This window comes from Accipiter gentilis, chromosome 5, assembly GCF_929443795.1.
Source record: "Accipiter gentilis chromosome 5, bAccGen1.1, whole genome shotgun sequence".
NCBI classification, from domain to species: Eukaryota; Metazoa; Chordata; class Aves; order Accipitriformes; family Accipitridae; genus Astur; species Astur gentilis.
The window spans coordinates 34,913,893-34,941,427 of record NC_064884.1 but is presented as its reverse complement, the minus strand read 5'-3'; the positions used below and the strand labels follow the sequence as shown (position 1 = coordinate 34,941,427).

Below are 27,535 nucleotides of genomic sequence, written 5' to 3'. Positions count from 1 at the left end.
GACTCTGTAACCGCTAGTGGAGGAACAGAGAGAATTCTAATATATAAATACTAAATGTTGTCTCTAGTATTGGTACAGTGACATGTAAAAATAGAATTAAAGCATTTGCTGAAGAACCAAAATCTGTGGATACAAATATACTGGGAATTCGCTGACTTACTATATTTATCAATTGGAGATAAATAAAGACAAAATAACATCAACACTGTATTGAATTTTCTGAATCCACAAAGTAATTGTGAAAATGGAAATATCTAAACTATAGGTAGCATGTTTCACTAATTAGATTAGAAGTAGAATTCCTACTGTGATAATATTCTTTGTCCCTGATCCTAGGCTTGATGGATTAAGACTGGAGGAGGGCATTGTGGAGTTGGTGGCTTAGTGTGCCAGAGGCAGGACTTTGCCATTCCATGCCGGTAAGCAACAGTTGATTCTAGATATTGCAGTTTCAAGAGGGAGGGAAGTCCATAAAAACATTAGGAGGAGCCTGCTTTTAGTGTAAAACTTAACCTTATGAGTCACCAAAGTTACAGCTTGGGGTTATTCACTAGCTTAACTTGAGCGGTGTATCCCTTGTATTCCTTAAAAAACCCCAAACAAACAACAAACCACAAACTTGATTCTGTTTCCAGAGTTACTTAGAAATATTTCTAACTCCGATTTAGCTAGGATACTTAAAAGCAAGTGTTTCTGAGGCAGGCTGATATTGCTCAGGTAATTATCCTTAATTAGAGTAGTATTTTGTGCCCACCATAGAAAGGAACATTTTGAGCAATTAATAACAAAGGCTGTGCTCTGTTTCCAGCTATGGACAACAACTTGGTTCCTTTACTATATATGAAGAAAAGTTACAAAGTGTATGGTTTAGTAGAATACAGATCCTGGAGAGAGGTCAGATGCTGGACCTGCTACTCTTGACTATAGAACTGCCTGCTAATGTGACCTTCTCCCTAACATTACGATCTGTTGACAATAGTTAAGCCCTTTGATTCTGTTTTCTTTATTGCAGGGGAAGTTGAGTGATGAGGCAGGCACAAAAGCAGAAGCACAGCACCGAGTGACATAAAATTTTAAATTTATTTCTCACGTACACCCACACTCATCTGCTCACACTGATCCAGTTGTTCTTCTGAGTTTGTGGTGCTGATCAGAGGACACTTGTTCTAGCTGCTTGAGGTGTTTGAGTCTTGGCTGGTGGCCTGGCTCTTAAGCATAGCAATTTTGCCTCAGGCTCACCCTTCTGCACAGTTCTGGATGTTTGTGGATGTGTTCTCCAGAAGGAGCAATTGTGCTCACTATTGATTTCAAACTGCAATGGTCAGCTTAAGCTGCTGGTGGCCTCATTTGTCACTGCAGGCAATATCTTTGACTTTCCCCATACTTAAAGGAATTTAGCTATTGTTATCAGAGTGGCTTTCACCTTTTGATCTCCTGTCCCAAATGTGTTGGATATCAAGCAATTAAAAGTTCATCTGTGCTTTGCTTCTTTCCTGTGCATACCCAAACCATTACAGCAGGCCACGTAATCCATAGTCTTTAGGAAGTTTTGTGCGTAACTGGCTGTGCTTTGTTTTCCCAGCAGATATCATAACCTTCTAATGAGTTAGAGTTGAATATATGTAGTCAAGGTTTAACTTACCTGAATGCTGTAATTAGGTAGACTTCACCCTGTGACATCCTGACAGTGCTGTCCGTTGTTTTCACTCTTCTGCTTACAAGTCTCTCTAGAAGTTGAATGTAATCTGAACAGGGTAGCATTTAAACTGTAAAGAGGTTTGAGAAAGGCAAAATGGACTTTGTCAGGATTTGTCTGTCTTTGGGATGTTGTTTCCTCAGAACTTTAAATTACTAATTGTACAGGGCTCTGGACTTAATAGTCAGCTGAGCTTTTTTGTTTGCTTTTATAGGCAGTAGAATAAGCTTTGAAGCTAAAGCAGAAAAATCGAAGTTCTTCTGCTCCCTGCTGTTTAACTGCTCCATCTTAAACAAGTTTCTTCAGTTTTCTGTGCTTTAATGTCTCAATAGCAAAACTAGGACAGTGTATCAAATGAGACATAGTTTGATTGTCTGCCAACATGAATGCAGTATCTTTATTGGTGCTTCATGCCTTAAAAATACTCATTTTCAGCTTGAAGATCAGCTTCTCTCATGACAGAGGTAATTCTAAAAAGCAAGATCATTTCCAGTAGAAATTCTTGACAATAAAGGAGATACCTGTAGAATAAGTGTTGTCTTCCATACAGACCAAACTGTGCCTAAGACTCTTTATTCCCAAGCAGAACAGGATCTTTAATTAAAGTTTGGGGTTTTTTTTTTTCTGTTGCAAACCCAGTTCACAGGAAGGAGAAAAATTAGGTTGTTTGTCATTCTGTCATTAAATATCTGAAGATCCCAATCGTTCTGAATGTCAGCATCTGTTCATTTCCCCCCATTCTTTTCAGCAAAGATGACTTTTATGTAAGCAAATGGCTGAAGTTTTTATGTATTTGGAGTGTATAAAACTTGTTTTCTGTGACTTCCATTCTCTGGCTTTTGTGAGAAGAACTCGCAACTGTTATTCTTTGATCAAAATAGCTCAAAGCCTTGAATGTGTGGTTCTATGTAGTCAGTTTCTGATGAAGTGTTTGTGTTGCAGCATCTGGATAGTTTTGCTGTAGATGTATACCAAAAAATTCAAGCAATTTAGTGAATTCTCTGAAGCTCTAACAAAATCCCATTTCAAACTTGTGATGTGATTATATCAATTAAAAATACTTTTCTTTTGGATCATTTAGACTATGCAAGGCAGTCTGGCAGTATGACTGTGGGGTTTTTTTTCCCCCTCTCATGGAAGTATCAGCTTGATGTTGTGTGTTTGGCATTTCTTTTAAGTAGCTCTGTACCTGTTCTTTCTCGCTTCTGGAGAAAGGGCAGCAGGGCAATGGCTGGAGTTGTGTTTGCATTGTACAGAGCAAAGATTTCAGTTTTTCAAACCAGCATCTAACTATGAAGTTGGCACAGCTTCAGGTGGGGAGACTGGACCAGATGAACTTGGGAGGTCCTTTCCAACCTAAATTATTCTGTGATTCTGTCTGTTCTGAATATGCCAAAGTTGAACTAAACTACTGTTTTGTGGATTGTCAGGGTTTTTTTGGCATTTGTATGCTGAAGAGAATAGTCTCAACCTTTGCCAACGTTCTTCTGGACTTTGAACAAATCTTCCTGTTTTCGGGAGAGTACATTGGTAAAGCTACTAAAAATATTGCAATAGTGTCGTGCCAGATACACTCTGATTATCTGTTAAAAAGGAAATGTTTATTGGCTACCTTGCCACCCAGTTGACAAAGTAGTTTAAATGAGAAAACTACTTTGCTTAAAACATACATTAATCTTATCACATTTCAGTTTCTTTTAAGGCTACCACACTTCTTGTTGTATCTTCCAGCACATAGTTCATGTGGGTATCATTAGCTCTCTTGCATCTTTCTTTCAATGAAAAATCCCCATCCCTAAATGAAGAAAATCAACTACCTTTGGATATTCTGAAATGAAATAAGGCCAAAATGCCATGATTAGACATGTAACCCTTAAACATGTATGGAATTATAGCAAGTTAGTCCTACACAGAGAAAGCTATGACTGAATTCTTCATAAGAAATAGGATGGTGTACTTTTTAAATCTATGGTTACACTTGTTGGGGGACTTGGTGTGCTGGTTTTAGCTGGGATAGAGTTAATTTACTTCATAGTAACTAGTATGGGGCTATGTTTTGGATTTGTGCTAGAAACAGTGTTGATAACACAGGGATATTTTAGTTATTGCTGAGCAGTACTTACACAGAGTCAAGGCCTCTTCTGCTTTTCAGCCTACCCCACCAGTGAGTGGGCACAAGGAGCTGGGAGGGATCACAGCTGGGACAGCTGATCCCACCTGACCCAAGGGATAGTCCAGACCATATGATGTTATGCTCACCCTATAAAGGTGGGGGAAGAAGGAGGAAGGGGAGGATGTTTGGAGTTACGGCATTTGTCTTCCCAAGTACCCATTATGTGTGTTGGAGCCCTGTTTTTCTGGAGATGGCTGAACACCTGCCTGCCCATGGGAAGTGGGGAATGAATTTCCTGTTTTGCTTTGCTTGCATGCATGGCTTTTGCTTGACCTATGAAACTGTCTTTATCTCAGCCTACGAGTTTTTTCACTTTTACCCTTCCAATTCTTTCCCCCATCCCACTGGGGGTGGTGGTCCTGAGTGAGCGGCTGCATGGTGCTTAGTTGCTGGCTGGGGTTAAACCACGACAGTCCTTTTTGGTGCCCAGTGTGGGGCTCAAAGGGTTTGAAATAACAGATTTGATTGGAATGTGCTAGATTGAATTTATAGCTGTTATTGCTGTTTAGCTCTTAATCGGCAGGCTTCTGTGCTTGCCATGGGGCTTGCTTGCTTTACTGTGTATTGGAGTCTAGTGCTCATTAGTGGCTGCTTTTTGCTTTTACTGCTTGCTGTACTGCTTATTGTCTTACTCTGCTGTGCCTGGGAACATTTTGATAACAGCAACAGTGATGCGCCTGGGCTGGCAGATGGCCAGGGCATCGCTGGTGTTTCTGTGCTGCTGTACCGGACAGGCTGGAACTCCAGTGTGAACTCGAGTCAAAGGCACTCTGACAGGTGGATGAGTCCATGCACGAGCAGGACACCCTGAAGCATCTGTGGCTGTGGATAAGCCCACGCCAGAGCAGGTTTATCTTGACGTGGCTGTGGTTATGTCTGTGCCACAGCAGTAATACCTCGGAAGGGATTGTGGCCCAAGGATAAGTCCTTGCTGTAGAAGTACACCTTGAAGCATCGGTGGCTGTGCATGAGGTCATGCTGGAGCATCTGAAAGCGCGTGGCCATGGATAAACCCACGACAGAGCAGGTACGCCCCTGGAGGGACTGCAGCCATGGGTAAGGCCATGCTGGAGCAGGTTTACTTTTGAAGGGACTGTGGCTGTGGGTAAGGTCACGCTGGAGCAGGTATATCTCTGAAGGCATTGTGGCCCATAGATAAGGCCATGCTGGAGCAGGCACACCTCAAAGTGACTGTGGCTGTGGATAAGTCTATGCAGCAGCAGATCTTTGATTTGAAGTATTATTGCGTATACTGTAACTCTACTAAACAGCTTTTAGTAGTAATTGCTTCTGTTCAAAAATACCTGAAGTATAACTGCATTAAATCTCATACTGTAATGTAGAAAAACTTTAGAATGAAAACTCTTCTTCCCTGTAGGTTTTTTACTGACGAGGCAGAAACCTAATGGATATAGCCTTGTAGCTTCAAACTTGCTGGGTCATTCTGAGCTTGGGGAAGGAAATGTCTTTGGAAAGCATGGAAAGTTTGCCAGGCTGCTGGCATTACTGTAGCACAAGCATAGCCTGTTTCCTTGTACCTCCTAGCTATTTGTGAAACACTCCGGTGGTATGGATTGTGTGATCTGATGATGTCGGGGTGAAATGTAACGGGGAATTGGACAGCTGGGACCCAGCTTGAGTACTGTACCAAAAGTCTGAAAGCCTAATTTGCTAGCCTCTTAATTCAACATTTTACTGGCTTTGTTCTTTCTCAGTCACTGTGGAAGGGCTTTTAGAACTGAAGTAGCGTTATTGCTGCAGGAGAAGAAATGAGCAGTTTCATTAAAGTCATGTCTGGAAAAGTAGAAGCAACTCATGATTTGAGATGTGATAAAGCTTGAAAGCACAAATCAAGATTGCAAACCCTTCCTAACAAAACTTCCTGTTTAGCAGAAGTTTTCTAACTGTATTAGACTACTTCTAAGTGTCCAGGTCTCTACTTTCACAAAGGTTTCACAAGGCAAATGTAAGTGTTCTTACGCGTTACCTTTAAGGTGACTAGAGGTGCCCTCAGTTGTTATTTTTGTATGTTTGCTATTGCTTTTCTAGAACAGTCTTTTGTTTCTTAGTTTAATGGAACAGTAAAAAACCACATTTTATGAGGGTTCCCATAGCACATCTGGCTTTTTTTAGGGTTATCTATGTAGAAGCTCAGTGAAAAACAGAATAAAACTTGTAAATTGTTACATTCTATATGAAGTTAAACAAAACTGGAACATGTGGATTTTGGGAACAGTTCACTTTGCCCTTAATCTTATCTAACTGGTAAAGGTTTCACATTTTGAAAAATAGTCCTTGGCACTTTTGAAAGTTAATACTGCAGTAGGTCTTTACCTTTAATCTCTTGGGTCTTCTCTTTTCCTCTTGCTAGTCTTGGTGTGGCCCATCCTGAAGTGCACCATCAAACTGATCATTATAATTTTTTTGGAAAATGCAGATTCTTAATCCTGCAAAATACCTGGTTAAGTAGACAAGACCACTTTTCCAGAGATCTAATTCTTTGACATGAAGTGATTTTATTTGTTTGCTGGCCTGAGGAAGAAGTTTGTGGTACTTGTGAACCAAGACAGCATATGAGAGTGCATTGCTTACCCACTGCCAGTATGCTGTCTTTCAGCAGCTTTTGAAGTTACCTTATTTTGCCAAACTGTAAGCTTAAATCATGGTATTGTAGCTGGTTCTTGAATACTAATCAAGTATAGGCTCTTGTTACTCAATTGGTGATAATTTGGATGACCTTTTTCATGTCAGCTCTTCTGTCATAGGCACTTGATAATCAGCTTACATGTTTATGAAAGGGACCACTAAGTTACTACTTCTCTTGACTTCCAGTGCAAATACAGTGAAGGTCTAATGACATAAGTTAAATCTCAGGCAGTGATATTTGTATCACTGAATTTAGGCACAGTTTAAAATAATGAAGGTCTTGGAAATAGCTAAAACTGAAATATTTCACTAGTGAGGACTGTCATAGAGTGGTATAATTCCTTATTTAGTAGATTGCTAAAATACGTAGCAATTCTGTCAGCCTCTGGAGACTTATACTCAATTCTGATTCATCTTGATTTTTACAATGCTTTTGTGAAATTACTTTTTCTGTGGCTGTCATTTAGCCTGATCTGACACGATGTTCTGTTTAAGACTCTGCCACAAATGAGAAACATTTTGTTTTACAATGAAAATCTCTCTTTGGTAAGAGATTCCAAAACTTCTTTTATGTCTGAGATCTGTACAAGTTGATAACAACCTTGGCTGTGTACTAGTTGTTCTAACTTAAATCACTTCCTGCAAAGACTTAGTCTATTTTGAATCCCTAAGCTTCTCCTAAATCAATAAAAAAATCTAGTTACTGACAGTGTTCGTATTGAGGCAGCTCTAGTAATTGCCGAATTAAAATTGATGTTAATGCTGTATTAGTAAAACTTTTTTCACTGAAGTTCAGGAACAGATCTTCCCTAGTCACGTGTCCACAGTAGTTCTACTCTGCATCAGTGGTTCTGTACTTACAGATTTTTCATTTGCTTTGAATTTTATCTTAAGTGTCAAGAATAGTGAAAGTAGATGAAACTTGAAATTTGTCTGCTAGTATAGAAAACAGTGCAAGATTAAATGCTTTGAGGAATGCTAGTTTATGCTGATTGAGCTAATTAAAAGATGTGAAACTGAAATTTTTTTTGTAGTAAATGGTGCTGATCTTGCATTACTTGAAATTGCAGTCTGAAGTGTTGTAGTTTGCAAAAATCAACTGGTTGATTGCTGTTCTACAGAGAAGTTTATAGCTTGATAGAAATAACTAAAGGCTATTTTATTCATTTTACTGAATGTCATGGGATTTTTTCATAAATGCAGTAGTAGTAACAAAGTGTAGTAACAAAGTGTAGTAACAAAGTGTAGTAACAAAGTGTAGTAACAAAGTGTAGTAACAAAGTGTAGTAACAAAGTGTAGTAACAAAGTGTAGTAACAAAGTGTAGTAACAAAACCAGGTTTCTGTTTGGACTGCTTGAAACTTTATTTCCTTCTAAAATTGAGATAATATAATTGCAGTGACCACTGCTTCTATGTCCAGAATAAGTCTTAGCCTGTCCCACTCAAACCAGACAGTGTTTGTAAGAGCAATACTGGTGGAGAGAGGAGGTTAGGTTCTCCAGCAAGAAGGCTAGAGACCAAACTTGCCCTTTTATGAGGTATCTCCCATGGATTCTTCAAGAACTAATTGTTTCCTCCTGCTCCTATATTCTTGTGAAAAGTCTTCACAGGAGCTGTTTTAACTTTGGAAAACCAGGGAACTAAGGGAAGGATGCAGATCCAGAGGAAGCAAGGCCTTTATACTTCTGCTTAGTGAGCTACTACTTTATTTTGTGTGATACATGCCATTTCAAGCAGGGGATTGCATTGCATAGCCTCTTGAAGCTGCTGCCAGGCTTGTATTCTGTATGTGTTCAATTAACACTATTACATCTTCGGTTCATGTTAAGATGATATATTTAACACTTCAAGAGTAGCTGGCTAAAGAGGTAATCCAGCCTGTATCCAATGTTTTTTGTAACCTTTCCTACTAAAGGTCCTGCCTCTTTCCTACCTAGTAACAGCAACTCGTAGTCAGCAGCTGCAGATGGACAAAAGCAATTTGCATTTTTCTACTTGCTTATTAGGCAAAAATAATAGAATGATAATTTTTTGGTGATCACTTAATGTTAAATTGATAGGATTAGCAAGCTTGTATTCTTTTTAGCATATGCTCTATCCAGTCTTACTACCTTGTTAAACAGAGCAGATGTTCATCTTCACAGTTGAAAAACATTCTTGACTGAACTTTGTAGTGTTGATATTAAAAGTACAGTTACTAAGCTTTAGTGATGCTTATTAATATGCAGAATGGGCTGCAGAGCAATAACTTGCCTGGCATTCCTTTTTATGTGTTCCAAACTTGTGCTGTAAACTGGTGCAGTGAGATTAGCTTCACAGTTGCCCTTAAATGTCAGATAAAAAGGAAAGTCATCAATAAAACCCCCTAATAAAATTGCGTTTAAGTGACTAAATATAATCAGATTTTGTGCTGGCATGGTGAATATCCCCTCATTCTTTAAAATAATTAGGTGGGAAACATAACACTTTGGAAAGAAATCCTGGTGAGTTACTAACCTGGAAAAAAAGAGATCAGGTAGCCTATCTCTTTAAAATACACAGTCTATGATTAGTGTCCCCATGCTGTCATAAAGGCTGCTGGCCAAAGGAAATAGTATTCAAATAGCAGCCACTCGTAAAGAATACTACCATTTTCTTAGATTTTTTTGAACGTACTTCTGCCTCTTTCAGTTAAAAAAAAAACTAAACAAAAATATAGGTCCATATGCTTTTTTCAGTTACCCCCAGTATATGTGGCTGCCTAGGACTTGACTGTTGCCCTTGTTTTCTTAGACATTGCCCATGGAAGTACTGTGAATATAATCCCAATTATATTAATAGTCAAAGGGATAGTTAAAAATAATAAATAGAATGGGATTTATATGTGCTTTAGAGGAAGCTGTGAGGAAGAGGCAGCAGGAGTTAACTTTTGTAATATTGTTTCTATTCTTGAGTAGCAAAGGACAAAAACTACTTGACTCTTGAACTACAGCAATTTGAAATCACTATGGGTTTGTTGGGTTTTGATTTGTTTTGGTTTTTTTCCATATGAACACTCTGCCAATAATTTCTAGATCAAATAAATGCTGTTCTGAGTAAAAATAAAAAAAAAAAAGTGGGAAGGAGGTGGCATTTCCTGAGCAAACTTTACTGACTTTTGATGATTGTTCTTTCTGCTGGCAGTTCCCAGTGGGAGAAGCAGCACATCAGAAGGTGCTAATGTGAAGTTTGGTTACAAAATATTTAGGAACTCCAGTTTTGCATTTTAGTGTATCATAACCAGAAGCAGTTCCAGTACTTTGTGATAGTCATGTTGTGCATAACTAACAGTGCATTCTGTAGTTTCCAGACCAGTTTTTTTTTTTTATGACACTTGTGCAGCCTCTTTTACCTCCGGTAGCTTTCTATAGATAAACTGACTGAAACTTGGTAAACACATATCTTTGAATGCAGGAAAGTTACCTGTAACGCATTCAGTGTAGTATTAGTGCTAACAGCCATAAAGGCCCCTGATACAGCAGTTTGCAAATACATCTCTACAGAAATAAAAACCTAACTTATACAGATCTGCAAGTACACAGACATCACAGCTGGTGCATAGCTGTAATTGGAGAGCCAAGTGATCAATATTTGAATGCATCACTATCTGGTCCCCTACCTTGCAGCAGAACTGACTTGTATTTGTAGCAGACTTTATTTAAAGCTAGCTCTATTTTAGTACCAGAAATTACAATGCCAAAGGGGTCATAAATGTGATAGTGTGTGATTTAAATGTAAGTATATTGTAGTCACTAAAAAAAAATTTCTTGATGAGTTTTTTCCATTATAAAATAGCTAAAAAATGAGGCTGTTATTACTCTTGCACCTGAGGGTAAAGTCATCTGCCTTGGCATAATAAGCACTAGAGGTGATCACTGTCACCAGTTCCTCTGGTAAATAGGAGCTACCTGCATTTAATTTCAGTAGACAAAAGTTGTGGAGATCCTTGCTATTTTGTTAAGGTTATGGACAGGCTCTTCTCCCTTAAGTGCTCAAAAGTGACCTTAACTTATCGGTGTCTAGCGTACCCTGGCCTAGGCAGAATACTTACAGACTTCAGCTGTTACCTTAGTGAAACCCTTTTAAAGAAGGATAGTTTCTAAAACCAGGAGGAGGGAAGTATTTGGTTGTTGCCTACCTAGAGTTTCATAATTCAGTTAAACTTGGCTTTTCCTTTACAAATTTAGTCTTCCTCTGTTTTCAAGATTGACCTGGGGGGGTAGGATGGGGGTGAGCAGTGGAAGTCAATTCCTAGTCAGGCTGCAGAAACTTGGGAGACACTACTTCAATTCCAAGAATACTATTTAAATGTTTAGTTCATAAGTTTTGTGTATAATTTCATAGCAATTCACCTGTCTGAATTCAAGCTGATACTTAGTGTGTTGTATAAATATAAATGTATTTAGTGTACTGTATTATATGTACTATATAAAATATATTAAAGAAAAATAGGATTGGCTTAAAGTAGGTGTTTGAGACACAGATCACACCAGTCAAAGTACAAAGCTTCCAATTGGTGGATGAGTGGATACATACATACTTTCTCTGAGCTGACTACTGAAACTTGGCTTTTTGATTTGCTGTTACCAAATCTGCCCAACAAACTTGGAAGAGCATGGTGAGAAGAAAAATAGATCATAATTTTGGTGTCATATAGAACAGTAGTGTGTCCAGATTTTGAGTCCTATGTTTTCCTGGTTTCTGCATCTTAAGTGGCATTGGTTTAGAGGAGGGAAGCTAGAATTATTGAGAACAGAGTAGCTGCTTTACAAGAGGATTAACAGTGCTTGGACTCTTCAGTTTAGAGAGGAGAAGGGGTAAATATGATCAAGGGTTATAAAATCAAGAGGACACTGGTTAAAATGCATGCTGCGCTGTCACATAGCAAATTTGCAGTGCAAAAACTAGAGGGCATTCCCTAAAGTACTGTTAGACTGATTTAAAAGAGAGAAAAAGCAATTTTTAGTTTGAATACAATGAGTAGTGAAATTCTAGAATTTGTGGGTGTGGGAGATGGTGTCAGCAGGCTGTACTACTGTATTCCAGAGGGGAATGGACAAACTGTCAGACAACGGCTCAATAAGCAGATGCTGAAGGGACTGGACTAGGATTTGTCCTCTAACACACTTAATCCAGTAGGACGGTTTGGTTTGGGAGTGAGAAGGGGATAAGCTACAAAAAGTGGCCAGGCTAGTGTGGTCTCCTTAAAGAATGTTGATTTGCTGTTGTAGGAGAGACAGTGCTGGGCTGCATGGACCTCTGGCTTGAGTCAGTGTGGTGGCTCCCGTGCTCATAGTCTGGCTGACTCCTGTCAGAGGGAAGAATTCCTTAACTATGGTAGTTGTTCCACAGTATGATTGCACAAGTTTCTTCATTTCAACTCAGTACTTCACATTGTAATCATTTTATAAACACAACTTAAAATTTTCTCAGCTTCTGTGGTTTGTTAGCAAGGAAATAATCTTTGCTGCTTAAGCAAAATTTATCAGATGCCTGAACAGTTGATGAAACAGTTTCTATGGTATGGTAAAATATAAAGTGCCGAGAGGGTTGGTATAGTGTAGTGGTGAGTTTTAACATCAAGTAAGCTGGCGTGAAAACTGTGCGTTAATAACACTGTGATCTGATAATGTTCTCTGCCTTGGCTTTTTTGTCTGCAGTGGAGGTTGCTGTTGCAATTAGAACAGAGTGCCAGGCAAGTTCAGGAAACAATGGCTATACGTTTCAAAGGGGAAAAACTATTTTGTGCCATTCTTCAAATGTCATAATGTGCTATTACAGTAGTTCCATCCAGTTTGACAAAGAAGATGCTACTAATGCTTGCTGTTCTAATCTACAGAATAATGGATTGACATTTTTAGGAATATGATTTCAGCTGCTGTAGGAAGGCTCATTAAAAGAGACTGTTCTTGTAAAATATTAATGAAATTATATTTAGTGTCCAACTTAAAATTAGCAGATTTCAGTTACAAAACAGGTAATATACATAAAAACATACTTTTTGCTACAAAAAAGCTCTCTAAAAGTAGAGAATCCTCTGTATTCTGAAACTTCTCATTGTCTGCTATAGTAAGTTAAAAGCATATAATTATAAATTATACAAATGTACTTAATTAGGGGGGAGTTCACTTCTGAAATTAAACGCAGTTGGGGATACTTGTTAGTGTTGTCTTACTACTGTCGTACTAATGTAGTACTGTCGTACTAATGGAGAATCTTTAAAAATGATCAGTGTAAGTGCATTCTGTATGAGTGATACTGAATCATAAATATATTATTTTCAGCTTCTAATAAGAACTTTTAAAAATATTTAGTAGTCTGAAGTCTTAGTAGCTCAGTGCTGGTCACAGCTGTTATTTGATATGTTACTTATCTGGTTATCTTTTTTTTTTTTAAAGGAATACTAATAAATGCCATTCAGCATACTATTTTTGTTGATGTTTGACTGGAATGCATGTATTGGTCCATCATGGTGGTTTTTAGTAAAACAGATTTCACCCTGGATTTTTACAACAGGCCTCTAGTTGATGTTCCTTTTTTCACTTGTATTTGAGGAGATTATATGAAGATATTGTTCCTTTTATAATTGCTATTTTGAATTATTGGAAATTATTGGTTAATAGAAGTAATCTCTGCTTGTCTTTTGAAACCTAGTTAATATGTCTGTATCTTAAACATATGCAATTTTCAGTGTCTGTATGCGATTGATTTTCTCACTAAACCATTATTCAAAAATACTGTTTTCAGGTGTGCTGTAGTACAGTGGTGCTTCTGGAAGAGTTAATTGCAGCTCTTGTCTGTTAATAGCTTCTAATAAGTATCTGTCCTGGAGGTGGTTTGGAGTGAATGATTTAACTCTTTTCTCTTTCTCCTCTGCTTCAAGAGTATCAAGTTTGTGTATATATGTGGCTTGTGCGGAGGGATAAGGCTTGATTCTGTTGAAAAGTTTCATTGTCCTGATTGTGCAGCCTTGTTACCACACAGTGAATTTGAATACTACCTGTTCTCTGCAGACTCGCCAAGTTTAGAGAGTCAAACAGACTCAGAATGTGTAGGGATTCGTAGGGGATTCTTGATTAAACAGCCTGTCTGTCTTTCAGCCTTTCCTGGAGGCTGAAGTTGGGAACCTGGGTATTCATGGGGAAAAATGAGTAGTAATCAGACTTAAGGTTGCAGTGCTAGTTAGTTTTTTATAGTCCTTTGTTGCAAAAGAAGTTGGGATAACTTGCAAACAAAACACTTCCAGACACGTAATTTGTCAAAGAATTAAAGTGAATCTGCATGCAGTTGGCCAATAAAGTTTCTCTTTTTGTAAGCAAAAATAAACTTGGCTTTTTCTCTTAATACATATATGACTTGAATTTAGCTCCAGTGGAATTCCTTACCATCAGGAAGTCTAATGCTTTTCTTAAATTATTTTTTTATTCACACAGAGGTACTGACCACTATAAATACACAATGTGATTATTAGTTCCTGTTTGCCATTCTGCTATGCTAACATTTGAAAGAAGAAATAAACTTTGCATGGTACCTTGTAGAGATGGTATTTATTCTCTTCAAACTTTTCTAGCCAAATCTTGGAAACAATAGTTTTCCCCTGTGTTTCTGTTATTTTTTTTTTTCTTTCTAGTAAATGTTTAGAGGAACATTACAGGTGATTTAGTCTGTCAGATATCAACTTAAATGCTTGCTATTGCAGTTTATCTGAGCCTCCTGTGTTTTTACTCCTCACCATGCAGAGCACATGTCAAACTTCCACGTTTTGCAGCTTCTAGTCAGTTGCAGTAGCTGGCTGAGAGTTATTTTGCTTGTTTCCTGCTGTTTTTTGTTGATGGAAGGTGTTACAGAAGTGAATTTTCAAAACTAATTAATATCACTTTCTCTGTTGCTGAGTAGAGAAAGCTGTCTGACATTCAAAATGTTAAAACAAATATTTTAATGAAAATGTTTTAAGCAGTGAATTACACTGTATCAGTGCAGGTTTTCCTGACTCAAAGCAGGTCTGAAATTAATAGGCTACAATGCCATGTTAATTTTTGATGATCTGGATTTGCTGCTTAGAAACCATCTTGAGGTTGGATGCAGAGTCCTGTTTCAGACGATACTTTCTTCTGTCTGAGCCCCTGCATATTTTCATGTTACGGCATTTCTGAAGCACTGTTTTTCACAGCTGGAAACTTCCCTAGAGAAAGTGGGAAACCCTGTCTATTTGACACTGCAGCTTCAGTCTTTGACATTAAAACATCAGTAAAGCTCTGGACTGTGTTGATAGTCTGCCTCAAACAGAGAGTGTTTGATTTCTTTTTTAATGCCTTTTTAAAATTTTATTTGCGGGGGTAGTACTGTGACTAGAGATGATGATAGAGGTTACTTTTTTGGAAGATGTATGATTGCCAGGTTTTAAAATACTTTTTATCTTTTAACTAAGCAGCAGCCACTTCACTCTTGGAGTGGTTCTTGTGTAAATAAGTTGCTGAGGATTCCAATGGGAATCAAATTGCTTAAAAATCCCCAAAGTCCATATTTTCTTAGTTTTGTACTTTAGCAACTGTCATTTTGAAGGTGGTAGTCTTCTGAGAAATCTGGCTGTATTTGTCTTCAAGCACATCTTTGTGCAGACTTGGTCTTTACCTTGCCACCTTTTTACCATTTAAAAAAAGGGGGAGAAACAGTGGAAAAGTGAATGTCTTCTCCTGGTATTTGGGGAGTTGGGTGGTAGTAAAATAGACAACAGCACTGTGTGGAAAGGAAAACCTCTACTTTTTCTGCAGCCTTTCCTTGGCTATGCTCAGCTTTCTTTACCTACCCCCCCACCCCCCCCCCACCCCGCATGTTTCCTTGGTCCTAATAAATGAGAGGTCAAACTATTAAATTCCAGTGTGTATTTTTTTAAGACAATCTCATTCTTGCAGAACTATTGCTAGATATTTCAGTTAAGCTACAGGATTGTGGAGGAACCTTGGAAATGCTGAGCACATAAATGGGTGTAGTTCTGCACCTTTGAAGGGCTCAAAACAGTGATTTGTCATATATAGTATTTCCTTCAAGCTATCATATGAAGAGAATGGGTTTTCCCCTTCCCTTGGAACTGGAACAGTTTCAGTTACAGGAAGTGACTTGTAATATATAGACATTCATTATTTTGGATACTTTTATCTAGAGGAAAGAGACATTTGTGAAACCTGCTATCATATGGCTCTATCTTGTAGTGTAACTACCTGTGTGTTGTAACTTTTCAAATGTTTCCTGTGACTGCAGCTTTTTATACAGAGCTTCTATTTTAGGATGTTGAGGTAATGCTGCCACCTTTCTCCTTTTGATGGAATATGGCCCTAATCTGGGTTTTCCTATCAGCTTCCTATTTTCATAAAATTTACAGCAAAGTATGATCTATAAGACTTCCCTTCTGTCAAAGTTGATCAAAATAGCTCTTCAGCCTCAGAAATTACTAGCAAAGGACAAACAAGCAAAACAAACATTCTTGTAATAGCAGGGCAGATAAGCACTGCCTGAAGTACCAGACATTACTTGGAATCTGACAGGAACTGGAAGTGCACAAGGCTAAAAGATGAGCAGATTCTCTAAAGTATCAAAAAAAAAGAAATCTTGCTGAAGCTAGATTTGCAAGGTAATATCGTCCCTCTATCTAGTAGTTTAAAGGGCCTACTAGAAAAACTGTAGGAAAGATGCATAGGAGAACTACCTTGGACTGTGCTTTGCTGTTGATGATCTGTTTTCTATGCTTCTTAAACTGGGCTGTGGGTACTCGGAAATCTCATAACACTGTCTGAATTATTCCCTTCCCAGTGCTAATAAAAGCTATTTGTTTGACATCCACGTCCTGTACAAAACAGTAGGTCTGTGTTTATACTCTCATGGGAACTCTTTAGCACTGTCAAGTGGTGCACTTCTTAGGGCCAAAGAAAGGACCCATCTGTAGTCCTGAAGGACACTGAGAGTAAACTACTGGATCTAAGGTGGCATCTACAACAATTTTAAGGAGTTAAGATAGAATAGGTAGTGTTATTTTTTTAATGCTATGTGTTGCATTTTAATAATATTGAAGAACTGCATGTTTTAATGCCAATTTTTTATCTCATAATTTAGGTTTTTCTAATGACTGTTTATTTCTATTTGACACTATTTTAAAATAAAATTTAAGCTAAATAAAGCAAAATGCCTTCTAGTGATGTTGAAAGAGTGCATAAACTTTCAAAAATGTAATACATTTGAGGAGATGTCAATTAATGTTGTATAAGCAACTTCTAGGGACAATGTCAGCATTTTAATAGAGGGTAAACACAAGCTACAAAAGTACCACTTCATGCAACACTGATATGTAGCTATTTTTGTGGTGTGAAAAGCAACTATGTGTAATAGCACAAATGTCTAGACAAAATAGCTAAGTAAAATTCCAGGTATTTCAACAAAACAGTGATCCCTCTTCATATTTTGGTATGTAATAAATTATTTTTCCAAGTTCCATGAAAAGCACAAAAAGAAATCAAGAAACACCCTAATGAGTAGGAACTGGTTTTGCATATTAAAAATAAGAATTCCAGCTCCAAGGTACCCCTTGTTTACTTGATGACATACTCTCCTCTTTTGATTTTGGTGGGAGAGTGCCATCTACTGCATTGCTTGAATTGTACCTTAGTTTTTCATTTGTGGTGGTAATTTTGAGCAAACCTTCTATAAAATTGTCATAACTACTTTGATAGTAGTGAAATAGTAGGTTTGTCAGTTTGGTGATTTGCAAAACTAGAAATTATGCTATAGTGGAACCTGAGGAGGATTAAAATAAAATTGAAAACAATGTTCTTGGACTATATTGCAAAATACTTTTAGTAGCAATGAGAGCATAGTTATTGGTGGTTCATATATTTTTGAGGCTAATTTTAAAAATCTTAAGTGTCATTTTGAATGGAGAAGATTTAAGATGTCTCTCTACTTATGCCTTTGAGCAGACTTCAGGGAAACTCTCTCCTGAGACCCATATATTGCATTATGTGTGAACTAGGATTTAGATGCTGGTAGCTGAAATATTTAAAAAGCAATAGCAGCAGTACTGGTTGTGAACATCACTTTGGGTATCTGGAAGATATTCTAGCTTGTGACCATTACCGCTATGAGTCTGGAAACAGGTTGTCATGTCAAGTTGGTATAGACAGAGAGGTAAACTTGTATCTACCACCTTGATTTGGGGTCTAAGTTCTACTTCTTGTCTATATAATGGAAGTGTTGGTACTTCAAATCTGTGACCCTCTTAGCACTTCAGCAAGTAACTATGCTGGTAAGTACTTCAAAAGGCTACATAAGCAAAAAACATGCTGTACCTGCATCACTGTTTTATCAAACTCCTAGTGATGAACTAAACTTTCTCCAAAAGGGTGTTTGGAAAAGGGAGTTATTTCCATCACTGGTACAAGGCAAAATGGTGTGGAAAGTAGAAGGGTGGATTTAAGGCTCATCCACAAGTTAAGTGTTGAAGGACTATGTCCAAAGGGAGGAGCTAATATCAGTACTGAGAGATAGACCACAGCAAAACCTCGGGGAGAGGTTCATACATCTGAGCAACTTAAGATTTAACTTAAGGTAGTTTTTAAGACCTTTTCCTCATCCAGATCTACCAGCACTCTGTTGATAATGTTTTTAGTTCAGTCTGCTTTAGTCATCTGCTTTTCATGCCTTCTTTCTCAAAGCAAGTGACTAAAAGTTGATACATGAAGAGTGACAAATTGAATAGCAAAGATGAAGGATGGGGCAAAATCTTGTTTGGGATAAGAGAAGAATTAAAAGGGATTAATAGTTGATTCAAGAAGCAAGGTGTTCATGCCAAAAGGAAAGATGATGTGAGAATAACAATTTTTGTAAAAGGAGAGTTATTAACTGAGTGATAGCAGAGGATCGGGGGGGAAAAACAGTGTAGCTTATGTAAGTTGTAACAATACCCATGGTCTTATTCTGTATAACCCCCAAAAGATGTAAAGGCTTAATGAGATACAAGTGAAACTGGGACCCAGCAGACTGGACTAGCTACTACCCAGTTTGTAGGGAGGGGATTGAGGAATGGGCTTGTATTTGAACAAAGTTGAGGTGAAGTGACTAGTGATTAGTTAGTGTCTTCCGTCATGAATATCCAGTAGTCAGTGACTTGAAAATAAGTGACAAGGACTTGTCTGCCAAACAAGAGTTAAGGGAAGTATTTTAGGTCATACTGTGTGAATGGAGAGAGATTTCTGGACCTAGCAAAGAATTGCTTTGCAGTCAGAAGTCACTGTTGATGGACAGTAATTGATTGGGTAAGGATTGGCTATGTTCTTTGAAAATGTTAAATTGTCCTTCTTATTAGATAATATCTATGGTTCTTTATGCTCTCATAAGTTAAACTAAATAGGTATATAAATTCACTTAACATCTAATTCAGAACATTACATTTGTTAATGCTGCTGTTGGCAATGTCTGTACAAAATATTTGGACACTGGGAAGAGATGTCATTCTTACTTAAAGTAATCCTCAGGTCTGGGAGCATAGAATGGCCCTGCCTTTAGTCTTGGCCAAAAAGCTATGAACATAAGAGGAAAAGCCTGGTTAATTATTAATATTATGATACAATATGTGCTACCAAAAAGGTGGATGAGGTAGGATATCTGTAATAACATGTTAAAATTTGACATTAAAAGTAGACTGGTTTAAATGGATGACAGATGAGCAGGACTCGGAAGCATGCAACAATACAAAGATTTTTGCCTCTGGACTTTGGTGATAATATTTCAAAATATATAATTATTTCCTGGATTTACTCTTCTGTATATAGTCTTTGGAAAAACTTCCCTGAGTTAGCAGTTACCACCCATTTCACAGCATCCTGTGTAGTCAGAGGAACCATTATGCAAATATATTTGTAGCGATTTCCTACTCTTTCCCCTTGTGTTCTACCCTTCTCCTTCCCTTCCATCCCAGCCAAAAAAGTACCAGATTAGTCACCTTTTTTACATTGTTAGTGCTGAAATACAGCTTTTAGACTAAAGTAGTAGAACCTCTTAGTAGTAGAACCTGGATCAGAAAACGAAGTGAGTAAAATCAAGGAAAGCTTGTAGCCTTATTAGTTTTTTGAAAATACTGTGTTGTTTAGTCTAAATTGATGTTTTTACCTCTTCATTTAACAACATGCTTTGCTATGTGAATTGTGTATGTAGAAACTTATTAAAAACAATTTTGTTTCTTGTTTGATTTTAAATCGCAGTTTTTTAATCCTGTTTGCATTTGTACTACTTAATTACATCTTGTTCTAATGAAAGATTCCCTCTCTGGCAGCTATGAGAAAATTCTACCAAATACAGCCTTTACAGAAAATTTGCTGGCACTTTTCATAGCTGTTTGGGAAATACTGTATTTGTGCATATTTATGTAAGCAACTTTGAAGGTTAACATGTACTTTGTCTCCTAGCTATTATTGTAGTTAGAAAACGGATCAGATATGAATAAATACTCACTATCCATTCCTATCAGTTTCTATGCAAACTAGTTCAATAGTTGTTTAATTTTAGAATATATAACTCATGCTAATGTAAGAAAGAAGAAGTTTGTGCTTTAAAATTGCTGCAATACAGAAACTAGTTAATGAACTTTAACTGAGATCTATGTATTTTGGTATTTTTTTAAAACGGAGCTCCTTTTTCACCTTATCAGTCTAAGATTTTTTTTAGTTAACATTGAATCAGTTGGCTTCTGATGTTTAAAGGAGCTGAGCATTGTTTTACAAACGAAGTGAATACTTATGGAAATTGATGTGCATTTATGCAGGAACTAATGTTATTGGTAGCTGGTTTGGAAGTTGAGAAATTCAGCTTCCAGGCAGTTGCGTAGTCACCACTTCACTGGAATTTCTAAAGTTGCAGTAGCAAACAGCAGTAGTAGTTTGCTGTAACCTGTTAAGCTAATATGATATTTGTAATAAGATCTAACATCAACTGTTTAAATACCATACCCATTGTTGCCCTCTTCCACCTGACAGAAAAAGCATGAATGATATGCTCGCCCCCTTCTCAGGAAAGCATGAACTCTTATGAGTGTCAGGAGATGTAAAAACTGCTGAACTCATGGTATTAAATAATTTCATGATAATGTCTCTCATATACTTTTTTGGACAAATATAAACTGTGTGAATGCAGCTTCTCAGCCCTCACTATTACTTAAAATAAAATGGTGAACAGTCAATACTATTGTGCTCAAAAATATTTGGGAACATTGTATAATGTTAAGATTCCTAGAAAATGAGAAACATAATGCGTTTTCCAATATTTTGGCATGTAAATGATCTCTTCCAATTTATCCTCCTGTTTTCCCCGCCTCCTTCTCAAAGAGAAGGGAAGACCTTTGGGGAAGAGCCTTTTGGTAACCTTGCAGGACTGACGTCCTAGCCTCTTCATCTCTGTACCCTGCATTGTCTTCATCCTTATGACTAACAATGAAGCTGAACATAGTTTGGTTTTATTTTGTTGTTTGTTTTTTTTTAATTGCCTGGAAGTTATAGTTTTTTACTCTCTAAGGACACATGATTTATGTATAATATGTAATGTTGACTTTTTTCTGTCCAAGTAATGAGGTCAAACTGTATCTAGGTATTGGCTAATTTGCAAGTGCTGTATTTGCACGGAAGTTGCAGCCAGTGTCTTCTGACTGTCTGTATCTGATGTCTTCCTTTTCCTTATCCTGTTTCCTTACTGTCAGTTTTCTTGCCTTCTCACTCTCCTTAGCTGGTAGAAGGAGAATGCATGGCAACAGTCTGGCAGGAATTCCCAGAGTGAATTGTTACCAGTAATTTGATAGTATTGCTACCTGATGAACTTTAGTCACAGTTTTAAAGCCCTAGTTTGTTTTTGCTTGGTGCTGTGATTTACATATAGGAGAGTGGATCTGAAGTGTCAACAAATATTATTGTATACTTTTGCAAACATAAGTGCTGAGACATGGGGAGGGATAAAGACCTGCTTAGCTGAGTGATATAAACACAGCAAGAAGCTATGCAAACCTAAAGCTTTAGCAGGAAACTCTAGAATCCTAAAGTTGTTGAAAAATAGTGATATAATACCATACCTAATGTCTAAAACTATCCCAAAAGTATTTTGTGGATTTTTATTTTATCTTGTTTGGCAATACATAGACATGAAAGGTCAAAGTGTTTTGTAGACTGTGTTGACTGTAGTACTTTCCAACTTTTTAAATAATTCTTTCTTGCTAAATAGCTGTGTGTCTTGATAGATTGTTCTTTGAGATTGTTTCTGTGAGAGATCATGCTTTTGTATGTGCAAGTAATAGTACTAATTAGGTCTGGGCGCAGCTAAGATTGACAAACAAGAAAGTTGTGTGAAGTTGTTCTTGTACTGCTTAAGTCCTGCTTAGATGTATCACTAGGACTTTGTGGAACTCTACTTGATGTAAATTAAGTCTTTGGTTTTTATCTGGTTTTGGACTGTATCCAAATTTGGCAATGGTGAGACAGACTTTTAATCTTTATATACTTAAAATACTATTTGGAAGTCTCGCCATCATTGTGTGTTTTTTCTATGTTGTGATGATTCTTGGGAATCACAATCAAAGCACATACAGAAATGTGTGCAAAGTAAGTGGTGGCTTTGCCTATACAAATAATTTGGGGTCTGATTAAATAAGGTGGAAAACTGCTGCATAGCAATGACTATAGTAAAACATGCAGTTGTAGTATGCAGTCCTGGAGAGCTATAAGCTACAGACTGGTATACATGAGAATACTCTAAGTAATCTACTGCCCTTAGTGTTTTGTATGTAATTCAGATAAGTGGTGTGTGTTTTCTTCTAGTCGGAGATCTATTTTTTTGCATCAAAATTGTCAAATATTTAAATACTGTGAGGTGTTACAGCTACAGTATTAAGAAGTATCTAGGAATGAATTTTAAAAGCTGCCACAGTTTCAGATGTGTCTTAAAAATTGCTAGCTATTGTAACAGTGGCAAATCTGATACAGGAACATGGTCCATATCTTCTGCTGTACTATTGAAACTTTCTATAGCAGTGTAATAATGTGAAGATGCAAATATCCATGTGGTGATAATTTGGAAAGTAATTTATATTATAAATGTGTCTCTGTATGTGTAACTGACTTATGCTAGGAATTGAATTGATAGTTACAGTTTTTGCAGCTGTCGCCTATGTCAGAAGGGTCAACCACAGGGGAAGAAGAACCCAATATTCCCTATGTCTACTTAGAGTAACTTAAATTTAAGAATTAAAAAAAAAACACAACACAAAACAAACCCTGCTTTTCTGAGGCTTTCATAAATATTCTGGAATTAGTTTTTTCTTTCAAACTATGACTTCTAAGGGCAGATGTGTACTGAGTTGCCCCTATGTAGATAAGCTATAAATAATAGTAATAATTTTAAAAAATATTTTGCAGAGAGAACTCAAGTATCACTAATTGAAGTGCTTTAATTTTGCCTGGAAAAAAGAGAAAGCTTAGGTCTGAAGCTTGTTTGGAAAAAATATCTTTTTGGAACTGTTGCCTTTTCTCACAAATCAAAGTAAAATCAGTGTCATTATGCAGTATTAAATCAGAGTGATACTGTGCTTTCCTTATGTATGACCTGTGCTTCTAGCAGTTATGAAAATGAACACTGCTGTTAGGACATGAGTATGTTATCTCTTCCTTCTCTCAGCCACAGCTTTTGTCTCTTCACTGCATGTTTTTTGAAAAAGCAAGTAAGACAATGAGATACCAGTGTTATACAGGGTTAACTTCCTAATGGTTGTGGGGAACGCAGAAGTAATATTCAAAGGTACAGCTGAGAAGCTACTAATTTATCCAATTTGTTAATATTTTGAATAGGGGATAAAACAGGAATAGTAAAGAGAAATGCTTGAAAATGAAGGAAGAAGGAGGGTCTTTAGTTAGAAAACAGCTCAGAGCAGACTGTTTCCTCTAGAGCTACCCTCGGTCTTTGGCAGAGAGTTTTTTCTGTCTACAAAATTAAAATGCTTTGCCCATCTTGTCATTATTCATTATAATGTTTGCCTATTTTGGGGACTACTATGTGGTAGATGATCACTGCTTAGTGCAGTGAGCTCTCTTGCCTTAAGCACACATACGCAAGTATAGAGGTCTTGAACAAACTGCATTCCCTGGGATTCTGCCTGCTTTGTGTGGTTGAGAAATACTTAACATGTACTGAAACGGGCATGTATTATTATCCTTCTACAGTCAGTATTTAAGTGACATGCTTTTTCAACTTGGCATACCCTGCAAAACTGGGAGGCTTTGCATTTCTTTAGAAAAGAAGATTAATGCTAGTTAGGAAGATGATATTAATTTGAAATGAGAAGAATAATTTTAGCTGCTAGGTGAAAAAGCAAAGATGACATCATCCTTGGGTAAAGAAACTAAATGGGACTAGTTGCAAGGACTATATTTATTTTTTTGATAACTGTAAGCACTATAGGAGGCTGAACTCTATTTTCAGATCTATACATGAGGCTTCCACTAATTTGTCAAAAAGAAGAAACTTTCTCTGAATGTTTAAAGCTTCTGTAAACTTATTCCCAGTGGTTCATATTTAATGATTTCTGGAGAGAGAACTGGTTCGGGTATCCTGGAAAATGCAAAAGGATTTTTTCTTTTGTTTAAAGAAATGTTCAAGTATTCTTAATATTGAAATTTTTACTGACTAGTTGTAACAGTGCTTCCAGAAATATTTGCATCAGAAGTGCTTAAAGAAAACATTTGAGGGATAGAATTTGAAGGGTGGAGTAACTTAAGAAATCCATGGGTTTCTGTTTTTCTGGGTCATACTCCTCTTGTTTTGAGGCAAGATAGCTGTAAAGCCTCAATTCCAAATAAACTCTGTGTGGGTGAATGAACAAGGGTTACATTTAATTAGGTTGGAAGCTGTTGTTCAGGGGAGGGGCTGGAGAAGTCTTTTTGTTAGAAAACTGTCTGTGTCAGTGCAGATTAATAACAAGTTTTAAAATTCAGTTTCTATAAACATCTGAATTTCACTTTCAGAAATTGCTTCTTGTCTATTTCTGCAAATAATTATTAATTCAAGTGAATGCAAAAGCATGAGCAAGGCTGAAGCAAGTCTGTTCTGAAATGTCTGTTATTCCCCGTGGGGAAATTTTTTCCAATCTGGCAATTTGTGTAGTCAATCCATAGTTAATGCAAAAGCAATGATTTTACGTTAAAAGTATTCTGAATCTGTGTAGGAAGGTATCATTTATGGGGACAAACATCCCCCTCCTCCCCCTCCCAACCCCCCCAAGTTGTAAGCTCTGTCTTTTTTTTTTTTTTTTTAAAGCTATAAACTCAGTGGAATGCAGGAAACATATTGATAAGAATTTAAAATACAAGGAAAAAACAGGTGAGGCAAGCTGGCTCTTTAAGCCCTTCCATACCAGAACAAAATTAAATTGCTAATACTGTTTGAGGAAGAAAGCTGGTATTAAGTTTGCTGGATTATTCAACATCTGCTTAGTATATATCAACATCTGTTTAGTATATATCTCATCACTTAGCTGGATGTTATGCTATGGATGTCTAGAAGAACGTGATTGAAGTTTAAAAGTTAAAATATTGCGGTGTGTTGAAGCAGACTTGTTCTCATTGTACTTCTACTTACATTTTATGTTGCCAGTTTAGAGGCTGAGCAGGAGATGTGTTTGAGTCTTGATTTTCATGCAACCTATTAAGTCTCTTCAGCCTTTCAACTGTCTCTAGTGTGAATGCATATATTTTTTAAGAGTATTTGTGTCCACTTTGGTTTTGATTGACAATTTCTCAGTAAATGGAAAACTCGCAGAATGGGTGAGAATTATACTGTTTTATTAATTTCTAGTGTATACTGAGAGAACAAATTGTACTCTGTATTCCCTGTTTTGCGTACGTGCTTGTAATGATTTCCTTTCTTCCAAAAACTAAGGTGCCTCTTTAAAACAAGAGGTGTTAAGCTCTTTGACAAAGTGTATTCCAGAAACCCTGGGCATACTATAATGATGAAATAGTGACTGCTTTGCATAATTCATCTGGACTTGTGTTATTTCTGCTCTGTCTCATAGAGGTTGGAGATTTCCTTAATTTTGTATCAGAAGAAAGGGGAAAACCGTGTTTGAAATACAGAATCTTTGCTACTAATAAATGAATCGGCTATGGAGAACTGAAAGAATCTGGTTGCTTCTGTTTCTCTTAGATATTCATTATGGAAGTATAGGACTAATTTATGTGTGAGAGGGGAAAATGAACAAGCTTTTGTTATCTCATAGTTGGTGTGAAACCAGGAAGTCTTGATACAGAGATCCCGGAAATTTATGTTATACATAATTTCCCATTGACTCCTCTGTATTTTGGCTACTGATCTTTTTATCTCGGTCACAGCAGATTTTTTTTTTAACATGCCTTGCCTTATTCAGCTCTTTTCATCTGTTAAGTAGTGTTTAAAAAGGAGAAAAAGCTCCTTTAGCACTTGAAAAATGTGATAATTTGATTATGATGCTTATTTAGATTAACTTCCCTCTATACTAGTCCTGATATTTAACACTACTAAAATAACTGCTTCATCATTCTCCGTCATGTTCTCATTGATGAAGAATCCCTTAACTATAAGTTAAGCAGTTACACACAATTTTTGTATTCCATGGGGAAAAATAAGATGGACCTTTTAACTTCTTTGTGTTACTTTGTGGTGTTTATAAATGACTTTTTTTGGTGATCAATCATATCTATGTGGTTAAATACGTTGAATGCACTAGCTAGAAGCAGGACGTTAATCTGTTTGAATGTGATATTAGTTATAGTGACAATGCTGGTTATGGTGGTTAGTGGTTGTTTTTTTTTTTCCTGTTACATACAACAATTATTCCTTAATGGTACCAATTCCAGCTTTGGTCGGCCAGGAGTTGAATGCTACTGTCAACATGACAGTGGAGCTGCAGTAATCCAGCTTCAGTTCCTGATTAACGAGGTTAGTAAAAGGATGTACATATTCCATAATTCAGAGAAGATACAGAGTGTATTTTTTCAATTTCTCATTAAGCAAGCATCAAAATCAACTGACACAAGTGACTCTTAGCATGAATGGTGCACAGTGATAACAATTATAAATAAATTGCCTTTTTTAATTTTAGAAAATGCTTGACTAACTGCTGAATGTATATTTGTCTCTAGAGTACTCCTTTGCTATAAGCAAGAACTTTTTTCCTTGGAATATTTATTTATGTCATTGAACGTTAAGTTATCTCTTGAAGTAGTAAAGTACATTTTCAATAGTACTAACAGTTTCAGTATGTAGTTAATTTTATTTTGATGGCGGTACTGTTTTAGATGTGAGTGGGGAAGAATGATCTCTAATCTGATCCCCCAGTAATTTCAGGTGTGTTTTTTCTAGGGGTGTAGCAGCTGAGATCTGACAGCAGTGCTGTTCTTGAGCTAGCTGGGGCCAGATTTGTAGAGGGACTTCTAGCTCAGAGGAATGGTGAAGTCAAACTTCACTAGTTTTGTCAGCACATAGATATTAGCAGTTGAGTTCATTGCTTAATTTCTCTACAGAGGTGGGCATGAGGGAACTAACGTGCCCACACTGGAAAAAGCTGCTTCTGCCCCATTACCCCTCAGTATAGCACTGAACCAAATGTGGGTAAGCTAAATGACATCACTTAACTCATTACTACTACTTAGAATTTATCTGCACTATGGTGTTGATGCGCATGCTTATAAATATTTTTTTTCATCCTGGTAGCAAACATGTAATATATTACCATTATAATGATGATATGCTGTTACTAGGATTACGAAAATAAGTTGACAAACTTTTTCTTTCTTATAGGGAGCTCTTGTGAGTGCCTTGGCTGATGATACCTTACACCTCTGGAACTTGCGTCAGAAGAGACCTGCTATACTTCATTCACTCAAATTTAACCGAGAACGGTAGGGATTGGATTATTATTGCTTTGCCCCTTACCATCACACTGTGT

The 27,535-nt window shown here is 37.0% G+C and overlaps 1 protein-coding gene across 11 annotated transcripts in view; it reads left to right on the top strand.

The window, feature by feature from the left end:
- STXBP5 (syntaxin binding protein 5) overlaps positions 1-27,535 on the top strand; it is a 118,579-nt gene that overhangs the window by 4,816 nt on the left and 86,228 nt on the right. For all 11 annotated transcript variants that reach the window (XM_049800577.1, XM_049800575.1, XM_049800569.1 and 8 more), the window contains exons 3-4: positions 26,445-26,526; positions 27,388-27,488. In XM_049800577.1, coding sequence (XP_049656534.1) covers positions 26,445-26,526; positions 27,388-27,488 — 183 coding nt within the window. The remainder of the gene's footprint in view (positions 1-26,444; positions 26,527-27,387; positions 27,489-27,535) is intronic.